Here is a 12,951-nt window from a genome sequence, read left to right as displayed (position 1 = left end):
CCATTCTGCTCACTTTACACACTCACCAGTGGGTAATGCGGCCTCAGTTTCCCGGTGTAGCGGTACCCTGCCCACGGGTCAGTGTTCACATCACCTTCTACAGTCCAGGCACACACTTCCCGTTTTGCCTTTTCATCTTCTGGGAGAGAGATGGACAGATGTGAAGGCGAGGAGAGAAGGAGGAGAAGCTTCAGTCACCAGGCTGCTGAGCAGCATACTTTAATCCTCACTTAGCTCAACACAGACCAGAGCCAAAAGTCCAACCTAACCTGACAAGCAGCTGCCTTACTGCTCTGCTCACAAACCTTCCGACCTCAGTCTCAGTGCCTGGGGCTGTCCACAGTCTCAGACAGAAGAACAGCAGCCAGTGGTAAACATATGCTCTCTGCAATGTCAATTCATACAAACTTAACTGAAAATATCAAATATGAGCTAAACCTTCCCATCTGAATTCAGACTCCACAGCTGAACTCTATGTTCTTATTTAAAAGCAGTAATCCTAAATCACCCTACAGCAAACTCACAAAAAAAAAAACTTCCAACTTAACCAATCAATGGCTTTTTTTTTAAGTTTTTTTTTCCTTCAAGATTTTTTTTTTACATGCATTGGTGTTTTGCCTACATGTATGTCTGTTTTAGGGTACCATATCCCCTGGAACTGGAGTTACAGGCAGTTGTGAGCTGCCATGTAGGTGCTGGGGATTGAACCTGGGTCCTCTAGAAGAGCAGTCATTGCTCTTAACCACTGAGCCATCTCCCCAGTCCCCCAATACAAAATTATTTCTGATTCCGAAACAAAAATGGACTCCAAGCCAGGCGTTGGTGACACACACCTTTAATCCCAGCACTCGGGAGGCAGAGGCAGGGAGATCTCTGTGAGTTCGAGGCCAGCCTGGTCTACAGAGCGAGTTCCAGGACAGCCTCCAAAACAATACAGAGAAACCCTGTCTCGAAAAAAAAAAAAATAGACTCCATTCACTGTCACTAGATTCAAGTATTATTGAAAAAGTTTCAAAATGACAATTGATGCTTGTTTCAGGTAAGACTAGCATGAAGTGGTTTGTCTGAAACAGGATACATCTCTTTAAATCTAGGATTGAGAATCAAGATTCAGGCTTTGGCTGGGCACAGTGGTACCCGCCTGTCATCGCAGCAGCGGGAGACTAAGGTGGGGCAATCATCAAGTTCAGGTCATACAGAGAGCTACGTCCCTGTCCAGGGCTGTCCAGATGGCTCAGTGAATAAAGGAGGCAGCCACACTCTAGCATGTATTCATGCATGTGCATGTACACATACACATAAATGGTAAATGCAAATTAAAAGACCATTTAGTCCTGTCTCCTAGGGAGCAAGTAAGGAAAAGGAAAGGAAAGGAAGCCTTTCAAATCTCCCTGCTGATCCACATTCCCGCCCTTTTACAAACAGTATTCTCAAAGGAGAACTGAAATCAGACCACAAACAAACACAAAAGCCACCAAGACAAACAAGGCTGAAACACAGCAAGTTCTTTTCTAATCTCTACACAAAACTCACTAGAAATTTACACCTGAAAATTTAAGTAAACTAACATTCCAGGATCCACTTAATCCAAGTCTCACATACTAGACAAGCGCTAGATTTCTAATAACCCTGAAATGAGCTGAGGCTGGCAGCAAAACTTTTTAGACAAATATAAAAGCAAAGGACACTGTACGTTCTTTTTCAAAAACCACAGTGCCATAGGTCCAGATAAGATGCAGGCAGTGAGTGAGCTAAAGAGCATCAGACTTCACGCATAGATATAAGACAAAAACACATGACCTCCAAGCTGTACACTCCCACCAAGGGAACAAACCAAAAGCAGTAAATCTCTTCCTTTCTGGTTGGTAAGCTTTCACTTACAGTATTTCCCACTCACAGACTACAAATCCCACCCCATCCCCCATGGATAACCCAGCACTCCCATTAAGCACAGATCACTTTATACCACTACAAAAAAGTATCTTATTTCCTTTTCCTACAAAGATGGTTTGGCTAACCTCAGGTGCTTTGGTAAAGCACTCTAACAAACTTCATTAGACCAATGAGCTCCTTCCTAGAAACAGAGGCAGATGAGTACAAGGTACCAAAATCATTAGCACAGCAGGTTCTTGTCGGTTCCCAGGGAACCATGGCAGGCTGTCTCAGGTCAGTCACACTAATATCCACACTTACAGGATGAGGAGCCGATGCAGAAAGGCTATCTGAATAACAGCCACACCAGTGTGGCTAACAATGGCTAAGAAATAGATAACAATTTGTGGGGTAACACAAGACACCCCAAAATCAACAGGGTGTGGTGACACATGCCTATAATCTAGCACTTGGGAGGTAGAAACAGGGAGTCAGGGATTTAAAACCAGTATCAGCTACAGACTAACAGAGATCTGGCCAAATAAAATCAAGCAGGCCCTGCATCCTCAGCCTACAGTATAGTATGCAGGCATTTCTAGGAAAGACAAGAGGGTGCCAAAAGGCACTATCAGGTACTAGCCTAGCAAAGATCTCACGTTCTCATAGTACATGCATGAACAAGATTAACCAGATGTAATCAGACGTATTTTACTACATACTACTGAAGACCAATCCCAGATGTCAGAATTAGTTTCAGAAATAAGAGGAGTCCTGACCCTGGCACAAAAGCTGCATCCAAGGCCAAAGGCATAAGGACAAGCAAAGCTACTTACTTGCTTTCTTATGTAGTAACTTGTGAGTAGCCCAACTTCCTTTAAAGCAGTCCTAAAAGAGCAAACAGGGAAATCAGTTTCAGGCCTTCCTTAGTCAGAAACATTTTTAAGGACTGTTACACAGAAGAAACAGTTACTGGCTAGGCATGGTGGCAACTCGCCATTAACCCCACCCCTCTGGAGGCAAGGGCCTGCAGGTAGATTCCAGGCCAGCCAGGACAACACACTGAAAGACTACCTCAAAAAATGAAATATAAATGAAAAGACTGAAACACAAGGGTTTGCAGGGAGATATTGGGCGTTGGTGGCACACGCCTTTAATCCCAGCACTCAGGAGGCAGAGGCAGGCAGATCTCTGTGAGTTTGAGACCAGCCTGGTCTATAGAGCGAGTTCCAGGACAGCCTCCAAAACAATACAGAGAAACCCTGTCTCCAAAAACCAAAAAAAAAAAAAAAAAAAAAAAAACCTTAAGAAATGACATCAGCCAGGGCCAGGCAGTGGTGGCGCACTCAGGAGGCAGAGGCAGGCAGATCTTGGGAGTTCGAAATCAGCCAGGTCTACAGAGCTAAATCTAGGACAGCTAAGGCTGTTGTTACAAAGCAACACTGTCTCGAAACCCCCCCAAAAAAGAGAGAAAGAGGGGGAAGGGAGGAGGGAAGGCCATCAACACAGTATCAGTTCAGAAAGGGATCTAGGGTAGAGTTAGAGTTCGGCAGTAGAGCATTTTGCCTGAGCTTGTATGTAATGCCTTCTATAACAATCGTATGGCAGCCCTGTCCAAGTCCACCCTGCACTGTGTTTGAACGTGACTCCCTAGCTAGCCATATTATATCTGGGACGCTGCAAAGCCTTAGGAAGGAGCTCCAGTGGGTCACTGGAGCTAGCCGTAAGATCTGGCGTCTGGTCCGCCCCCTGACTGCAGATACAAGGTGACCAGCTGCCTCATGCTTGGCCCACCAGCATTCCTCACTGCCATGGACTTAAATCCCTCCTCAAACTGTAAGCCAAAACAGCCATCCTCCTGAGTTTCTTCCTGGGAAGCTGGCCAGAGCAATGAAAACTAATACAGTAACCAACAGTAAAAGAGCTCTCAATGGGCAAAAGAGGCAGGTGGATCTCCGGGAGTTTGAGACCAGCCTGGTCTACAAGAGCTAGTTCCAGCACAGCCTCCAAAGCCCAAAGCCACAGAGAAACCCTACCTCGGAAAAAAACAAAAACAAAAACAAATGCAAAAAACTTTTAGCCAGGCGTTGGTGGCGCACGCCTTTGATCCCAGCACTTGGGAGGCAGAGGCAGGCGGATCACTGTGAGTTCTAGGCCAGCCTGGTCTACAAAGTGAGTTCCAGGACAGCCTCCAAAGCCACAGAGAAACCCTGTCTCGAAAAACCAAAAAAAAAAAAAAAAAAGGTGGATACACACCACCCTCTTTTCCTCTGGCTACATATCTAGGGTCTTTAGAAAGCCTGCAATGTCAACAATCCCACATCACCAACATGTCTTTTTTTTTCTAAGATTTGTGTGTGTGTTACAGGCACATGCAGTAGTGTACACAAAGGCCACCAGAGAACATGAGAACCTCAGGAACTGGAACTTCAAGGCAGCTGACAGCCATCCCATATGAGTTTTGGAAACTGAACTCTAGTCCTCTGTGGGAAGAGCAAATGCTCTCTCTCACTACCCCACCATCTATCTAACTTGCCCCAAAATATGCCTTTACAGCTATGTATTTGGTTTAAATTCTATGTCCAACATTATCTTTAGAATTTTGTCATATTTCCATCTTGGTTGGTCAATTCCTTCTAATTATTTTTGTAAGATATCACATGACATTTGGATGAGAAACACCCACTGCTGCCTACATGTGAGCTGTCAAATGACGGACAGAATCACTGATGGACACTTCTGGACAGAAGCGGAGACTGACAAGTAATGGACAGGCACATCTACTATGTACTAGTAATCTATGGACTGAAGAGTCCGTTCTCTGTCACTGCTGCTCTGGAAAAAGTGGCTGACTGGTTGCAATAACTTGTCCAAAATATAACTCAGGCATAGAGGTGCATATGCCTATAATCCCAACATAAAAAAGCTAAGTTAGGATTGCCACAAGTCCTTAGGGAGGACCCAGCTTGGACTACATAAGAATTTGTCTCAAAAAATATTTCACCCAAACATTGTTAAACAATACTTACTCTCAAATATATTTTTAAACCTACTTTCACTATATGAGGTTAGGACCAGAGCAATTCTTCAGCAGTCAAGAGTACTTGTTGCTCTTACAGAGGACCTGAGTTCAGTTCCCAGCACCCACAACCATCCTTAACTCCAGTTCCAGTGGATCTGATGGCTGCTTCTGACCCCCAAGAACACCAGGCACCCACATGGCACAAACACATATATGCAGACACAACACTTTCACACATGATAAATAAATCTAAATGATAAATATGGTAATAAGAAATCATTTACCAAACACTAGGCTAGGCATTTTATATGATCTTATTCACCTCCTTCCTCACTCTAAGAATGGTACCATCCATCAGTCCTCTCTTAAAAGTTACAAGGAGGGGCTGGAGAGATGGCTCAGAGGTTAAGAGCACAGACTGCTCTTTCAGAGGTCGTAAGTTCAATTCCCAGCAACCACATGGTGGCTCACAACCATCCATAATGAGATCTGATGCCCTCTTCTGGCCTGCAGACGTAAATGGATGCAGAATGTTATATTCATAATAAATAAAAATATCTTAAAAAAAAAGTTACAAGGATACTGGAGCAAAGACTGAAACCCAGCCAGACGGTGGTGGCACACGACTTTAATCCCAGCACTCAAGAGGCAGAGGCAGGCGGAACTCTGTGAGTTGGAGGCCAGCCTGGTCTACAGAGCAAGCTCCAGGACAATCTCCAAAACAATACAGAGAAACCCTGTCTCAAAAGAACAAAAAAACAAAACAAAAAAAAGAGACTGGGACCCAGGTCTGATTGCAGGGGCAGTCTCCTTCACTTAGCTACAGGCACTGACTTTTTAAGCTCTGGAATTCATGCACTGTAATGCACCATTCAGTCCCTTCTCAGCTGTGAAAGACAATGAGCAGCATAGAACCTTGTTACATCACAGCAGTTAGGAAACTGAAATTTTAAGCTCTGCCATAATTAATAAATGACAGTAATTAATAGACACCTTGTCCAGTAGTACCTATTCTTTCAAAAGATACAGTAAGAGTAGAATCCCACTTCCCATGGCAGGCCCTTTCCTTCAGCTTCTCATTTAATGAACTGAGAGTACATTGATACCACAAGGAACTTGAGAAAACTAAAGGAGTAAACCTCAGCCCCATCTCAAAAAACAAAGCTCTCACAAGTGAGGAAAACAGTGTACATATAACTACTATTAGTTCAGTAAGAAGGGATACCTATCGAGACGAACATCACCACCTTTGGAGAGATCAATTTTAAGAATAATGGGTCTTATTCCATTAAAGGAAGAACTTTTCTGAAAAGAAAACAACTCAGATAAAAGTATTTCTGTTTTTAAGCATTTAACAATAAAATGAGCCTTTATTTACGTAACTTTACTTCTCTGGTCAGTGTCTTACCTACTCACTTCACCTACCAACATCTCTGGTAGGAACTACTAGTGCCCCCATTTCCAAAAGACAATGAGAGTCGAAGCTTTATGCAAAGTCACACAGACGACTCTTTCTGCCTTTCCAGACACTTACTCACTCATTCAAATGTGTCCACCACCTGCTGCATACAAAGTACAGTACAAGGAAATGAGCACTCAGCCATGAAAATGATGCCTCACCTTATGATCAAAGACACTGTCTTCCGTCTTCTAACAAGTAAGGTAGCTGCAGGTCATTAAAACGTTATATATATTTTTAAAAAAAAGTTATGGCATTATAAACAGGTGTCTTTGTAGTTGTTTGGTTTGATCCCAAAGACAAGCTGTATCAGGGAAAGGAGAGTGAGAGGCACAGGGGGGGGGGGGGGGGACCTCTAAAAAGAACAATGGCAAGGAAAACCCTTAGTCTCAACGGTGATGTAAAATGTGTTTAGGAAAAGTTACAGTGGCTTGCTAAGGGCTCTATTGGGACTGAAAGAACAGCTGTGATTTCAGAGAGCAAGTGACATTTTGAGTAAGTAAAGAGTATAAGCACAGCCCATGACTACAGCAAGATAATCGGCTAGTCTGAGAAGAGCTACCTAATTTTGGAATCACAACATCAAAAGCAGTAAGAGTCTCAACAGTGAAATAAGCATGATCCAACTGTGGGGAAAATGACTTTTATAGGCAAGATCTTGTCTGGTTTGGTTTGAGTGGTTTGTTTACAAAGTGAAGAATTACAGTGGAGAAATGAATGAACTACTACAACTGACTCAGTGACAGGTTTTACAAAGCAGCCATGGAAGATAATAATAGGAATGAAGAAAGCATACACCACGCTGAAGGTCTGATTACTGGTCTAGCAGTAATACTACTACTACGATGATGGGGATGTCCTTCTGTATGCTGTGAATATGTTTCTCTTATTGGTTGATGAATAAAGCTGTTTTTGGCCAATGGACAGGCAAGATGTAGGCAGGAAGGAAGTACAGGCAGGGCTACCAGGCTAGGAGAAGGCTGGAAAGAGGAAAGCAGAGAGTAAGTTGCCAGCAAGACACCACGTAGCTGCCTAGGGAGCAAGAGGTCCAGGCATAGTCAAGACCATGTGGAGATACACAAATTAATAAAAATGGGTTAATGATAAATAAGAAGCCTGAGCCATCGGCCAAACAGTTTATGATTAATATAAGCCTCAGTGTGTTTATTTGGGTCTAAATGACTGTGAGGCCAGACAGGACAGAACCATCTGCCTACAATATACCTACAGAATCCAGCAGAGGCTACATTCTTTCTATCATAAATAGTCTGGGATGTTCTGACAAATGTCTGACAGTTCTCCAAACTACAATAATTCAATATTCCTCATAACATACTTGATGAAGTTTTCCAAAACCTTTTAAGCATTTATATATATTTTAATTAATATATAATTACATCATTTCCCCCTTCTTTTTCCTCCCTCCAACCCTTCCCATAAACCTCCATTACATGTGTGTTAAATTCTTATCGAGGGAGGGAGGGAGGGAGGGAGAGAGGGAGGGAGGGAGGGAGGATAGTGGCTGGGCTGGAGAGATGGCTCAATGATTAAGAGCACTGGTTGCTCTTCCATAGGACCCACTACGGAAAGCAGGTTAGCCTAGGGGGATCTCTGTCACCCAAGTGTGCAATTAAAGGTGTGTACTATTAAACACTGTATAGACTACATTAATCTAATCAGGTGGTTCACAATTTTCATAGCAAATTTTTGTTTTAAGTCCAGGTCCCACACAGAACTCATTAAGTTAGAACTGGAAAATGTTAAAGCCACGCAAGAGGCCCTGTACTGGGTTGATAGCCCTAATGCTATTTTTAGATCAGGCAACACTTCTCCACGTGCAGCGTTTTTGCAAAACGATAGCAACAAGGTCAAGGATCATATACTCCCTAAAAACAAGACCCTTACAACAGTGAGATCTCTTGCAATGGCTTGTCTACAATTATTAATACTTTTAATCATAGGTTTTAATTTCACATTTCTCTTTGCATGTACTTTATACTTGAAAATAGTTTTTGTTGTTTTCACATTACTATCGATGCCCTCCCAAGAGCAGGGTTTTTCTATGTGGCCCTGGCTTTCCTGGAACTCGAGAGATCCACCTGCCTCTGCCTCCCAGATTAAAGGCTGGCCACCACCGCCTGGCCACATAACTATTTTTATTCAACTTTATTTAGATATCAGTATTAAATTGTACTGGAATCCTAAACAACAACAAAAAAGGATCTACATCTATATGGCGTTGCCTTACTTTCAGTGCAACCTTGTGAAATAAAAAAGGAAAACGATCCTCATTCTGTCTGTACAGGGTAACGCTGGACCTCGGGAAGTTACTTCAAGATCTCACAGGAATTAGCATACCAAGGCCTTTGGACTATTGATTAACTCACCTCTCCCAGGAACCTATCAGTTTATTATCAAAATACTTATATGCCCCTCGTCAAGAAACTGTTAACTGAGAGTCCCTAACTGCCTATTGCTGCCTTGCCATCATTCTGAGTCTGGAAACCCAACGGAACACAAATACTGTTCAGTAAGCACACTCTTCTGTCAGGGGTTTGCTCGGGTGTACAAAACTTCCTAAATACATCAGAGCCTTAAAGAATAGCCATTGAGGGAACTGTCCTTTCCACTCCATGGGAACTTCAGTAACAGAAGTGACTCTTCAACTCAACTAATAACCCGAGATGCCAACGGAAAAGAATGAATTACACAGTTCCCTCTCCACTCCCACACCCAAAGTTGCTTAAATGTCAAAGCACGGTAGTAAAACACATGGGGAATGAGGCTGAAACTGGCTCCCCTCTTCAGGAGGCTGCGGCCACCCCGAGGCCCCGGCGGCTTGCTTCCGTTCCCCGTCCGGGATTGCACAGGCACCACCCGAGTGAAGCCCCAGGAGGGCGGCCACGGCGTCCAGACCCGACCCCGGCTCGGGCGGAGGTCGTAGGCTACCGGCTCCCGCGCGTCCCCACCTACCCACACACCTGGCCGCCCTCCCCGCCGCGGAAGCGCAGCCCGAACCCGCCGCAGGTCAGCTTCCGCTCCCGCGAGCGCCGGCGGCCGGCTCCCGAGGCCCGGGCCGCTCCGAGGCCCGAGGGGGAGGCAGCAGGGCCCGGGGGCGGAGGCCCGGAGGGGCGCGGGCTGAGCGGCTACCTGCGAGCAGAAGTACGAGCCCTGGATGCCCAGCTTGATGCAGGTGGGACACTGGAGCTTGGCCTCGCTGCTGCAGCCGTCCGTCTCGCAAACCCGCGTCTCCACGGCCGCCATGCTGCCCGCCTGCCCGCCTGCCTGCCTGCCGGAGGAGGAGGAGGAGAAGGAGGAGGAGGAAGGAGGAACGGCCGAGGGAGGGGACAGACCCAGCCGGGGAGGAGCTCGGCCTGTAAGCCTGGGCGCCGCACGGGGACGAGTAGGGCCCGTCCCTACGCTGCGCGCCCCGCCCCCGCCGCGCACGCGCGCCTAGCGCCCCGCCCCTCACCCGGGCGCGCGCTCCCCTGCTACCCCGCCCCTCTCCCGCACGTCCTGCGGGCGCCCGACAGCCCCGCCCTCACCGCGCACGCGTGCTGGCGCCCCGCCCAGCAAGCTCGCCCTGCCTCGGGTGGCTCGCCTGACCCTAGCTGCGCTGCCGGTACCACGTGGGGTCCGCGGATTCCCACCCCACTACACCACACTTCCGTTGTCTGGACGCCTTCTCGCCTCCCGCGTGACTTCCAGACGCCGACAGTGAAATTCCCACACTCGCAGGTGGTTGGAAAGGGCGTGGTTCTTTGGGAAGTAGTTCCCTTTTTTGAGTTGAGCTCTCTGGCAGTGCTTGCCTGAAACCTCCTCAAAATAAAGAAGCCCATTCTCAAAAACTATCAATGGAGTCCACATTGGACTGAAATCAGCCCTTCCTGAAGCCTTTCTTTCACACCCCGCCATTGAAATAAACAGTGCTGGTATCTGTAAGATTGTTCAATACCAATGATCTTTTGTATGAACCTGATTTTATATTATAATTATTTTATTATATTAATTGTGCTAATCAAGAAATGTGGACGTTCTTTTAGAGCTTATCAAATACAAACCTGTCGCCTTCATCTTTCAAGTATACATATGTACTAACTTGTGTTTGTCACTAGTAGAAAAAAAAGAAGCAAATTGATATTTATTTGATCAACAAAATGTTATGGATTTTGTTATTTATCTTTCCACCTCAACAGACCAGAAAAGCTCGTGTTTGAATAACTTTTGCTGTATAACCACTGTATAGCTTCTACTAAAAATGTATACATTTAAGCATAAAATATCAGTGACTGCATATGTGTATGCTTGTATGTGACATGACTACAAACCCTAGCTTCCTAAACTATGGCTCACAAATTCTAATGTGAGGGGTCGCAAAATATTTGGCAATAGTAAAAGGTTTTTGAAAGCCTATCGACCAAAAGTTAATTCAAAATTAAACGCAAAATGCATCGCAGGTGGGGCTGGAGAGATGGCTTAGAGGTTAAGAGCACTGACTGCTCTTCCAGAGGTCCTGAGTTCAATTCCCAGCAACCACATGGTGGCTTACAACCATCCGTAATGAGATCTGGTGCTCTCTCCTGGCTTGCAGACATACATAGAGGCAGGATGTTGTATTCATAATAAATAAATAAAATCTTTTTTAAAAAATGCATCGCAGGTATTTCCGGCCGCGCTTAGCAGGTACATCAGGACTTCTCAGCAGAGTTAATTCGGAGTCCACTGTGTACGCAGCGCATTGCGAGTGGGTGCTGACACACACAGGCAGCCAACAAATGCTTCCGCTGGAAACTTCCGTGTGTTGTGAATTACAGTGTTTTTGTTGTTTGTTTGTTTGTTTTACCATACTTGGTATTTCGCTCATCAGCATAATGGTCTCATTACAGACTTCTAGTATTTCCCTACCATCATTCTTCACCAATGTCAAATCAGTGTATCCTTAGATTCAATTGCCTTTGAGTAGCAGTTACCCTATGGTAGTTAGAACTCTGCTTAGTGAATTGAATGTTTGTTTCTATACATTGCTGTTGGAGTTGTTGACTTGAATTTCTTTTTTTTTTTTTTTTTTTTTTTTTTTTTTGGTTTTTCGAGACAGGGTTTCTCTGTATTATTTTGGAGGCTGTCCTGGAACTCACTCTGTAGACCAGGCTGGCCTCGAACTCACAGAGATCCGCCTGCCTCTGCCTCCCGAGTGCTGGGATTAAAGGCGTGCGCCACCAACGCCCGGCCATTTTTTTAAATTATTCAGTAGATTTTGGCTTGGATTAGAAAGAATTTCCAATAATACCTAAAGTGGAACCAGAATATACTTCTGCCATTTTGTACTATGTATTTATACTGCGGTGGAAAAAAATTAATAAACGTTTAGGTTGTGACAAAGAAAGAGAGCCCTCTGATCATGGAGTACATGACCAGAAGTTCGAACCCTCGGGAAACTTCACCAACATCTGCCCCTACCCGCTTGCTTTGAGAAGACCGGGAACCAGATAGCCTCTTGACCTACTGGTAGTAAAACTTTAAGATCGCAGGATGTGCTCCGGGTTGTACGCCCCTAGCCCACAGATGTGCCAATTAATTTTACCTAACCGGGTGACAGTTACTGTCAAGGCACTTCATTTCATGAGGACCTTGTGTGGAAACTTTGCGTGCTAAGTAATCTCTGTAACCATGGGAACCTTGTGAACTGAGACTTGCCATCTCAGGAGTCTCCCTCCCCTTTTTCCTTTAAAAGCTTCTCTTTTTGGCTGTTTGGCATCTCACTTCCCCACCATGGGGTGAGATCCAAGGTGGCCAGCTTGAACAATTAAAAGAAACCTTTTGCTTTTCCTTGGGTTAGCCTCTGGGATTCCGAAAACCTGGCATAACAATACAAAGCATTCTCAGCATTGGCAATTATAAATCAAGATACTAATCGACTATGAAAATCATGAAATATACTCTATGACCTGTAGTGCCAAATACTCAACCAAGATTTATTTATTTTTTATTTTTTATTTTTCTAGATGGTTTCTCTGTGTAGTCCTTGTCCTGGCTGTCCTGGAACTGGCTCTGTAGACCAGGCTTACTTTTACTTCTTATTCTATGGCTTCCTGTGTACCTGGGTGGCTGGCTCCCTCAAGTCTTCCTCTCCTCCTTTTCTGGTTCCTTGATCCTCTTCTTTCTTTTTCTCCTTCTATTTATTCTCTCTGCCTGTCAGCCCCGCCTATCCTTTCTCCTGTCTTGTTATTGGCCATTCAGCTCGTTGTTAGACCAATCAGGTGTCTTAGACAGGCAAAGTACCACAGCTTCACTGAGTTAAACAAATGCAACATAAAGGAATACAACACATCTTTGCATCATTAAACAAAATTCCACAACATAAACAAATGTAACACAGCTTAATATTCTGCAACACCATAGTCTTCTGTACACATGGTATATGCTCACAAGACACATACACATAAATATAAAATATATTTTAAGTATTTTTAAAATGTTATTCCACACCAAAGAATTATTTTCTTTATTGCATTGTGTGTGTATGTGTGTGTGTGTATGTGTGTGTGTGTGTGTGTGTGTGTGTGTGTGTGTGTGTTGGCCCATGCACACTGTAGCAGGCATT

The 12,951-nt window shown here is 44.6% G+C and overlaps 1 protein-coding gene across 2 annotated transcripts in view; it reads right to left on the bottom strand.

Moving 5' to 3' along the window:
- Positions 1-9,769, bottom strand: part of Metap1 (methionyl aminopeptidase 1) — a 30,766-nt gene extending 20,997 nt beyond the window's left edge. Inside the window, exons 1-3 of one of the 2 annotated variants that reach the window (XM_040751721.1) lie at positions 9,501-9,769; positions 2,706-2,757; positions 27-136 (exon numbers count right to left, since the gene is read on the bottom strand). In XM_040751721.1, coding sequence (XP_040607655.1) covers positions 27-136; positions 2,706-2,757; positions 9,501-9,614 — 276 coding nt within the window. In that variant the 5' untranslated portion in view covers positions 9,615-9,769. Of the gene's footprint in view, positions 1-26; positions 140-2,705; positions 2,758-9,500 lie in introns of both variants that reach the window. The other variant, XM_040751720.1, reaches the window with a different exon arrangement.
- Positions 9,770-12,951: the final 3,182 nt, after the last annotated feature.

Source organism: Mesocricetus auratus, unplaced genomic scaffold (assembly GCF_017639785.1).
Source record: "Mesocricetus auratus isolate SY011 unplaced genomic scaffold, BCM_Maur_2.0 Super-Scaffold_100009, whole genome shotgun sequence".
NCBI lineage: Eukaryota > Metazoa > Chordata > Mammalia > Rodentia > Cricetidae > Mesocricetus > Mesocricetus auratus.
Note: the sequence above shows the minus strand (reverse complement) of the source record. Positions and strands in the feature narration are given on the sequence as shown.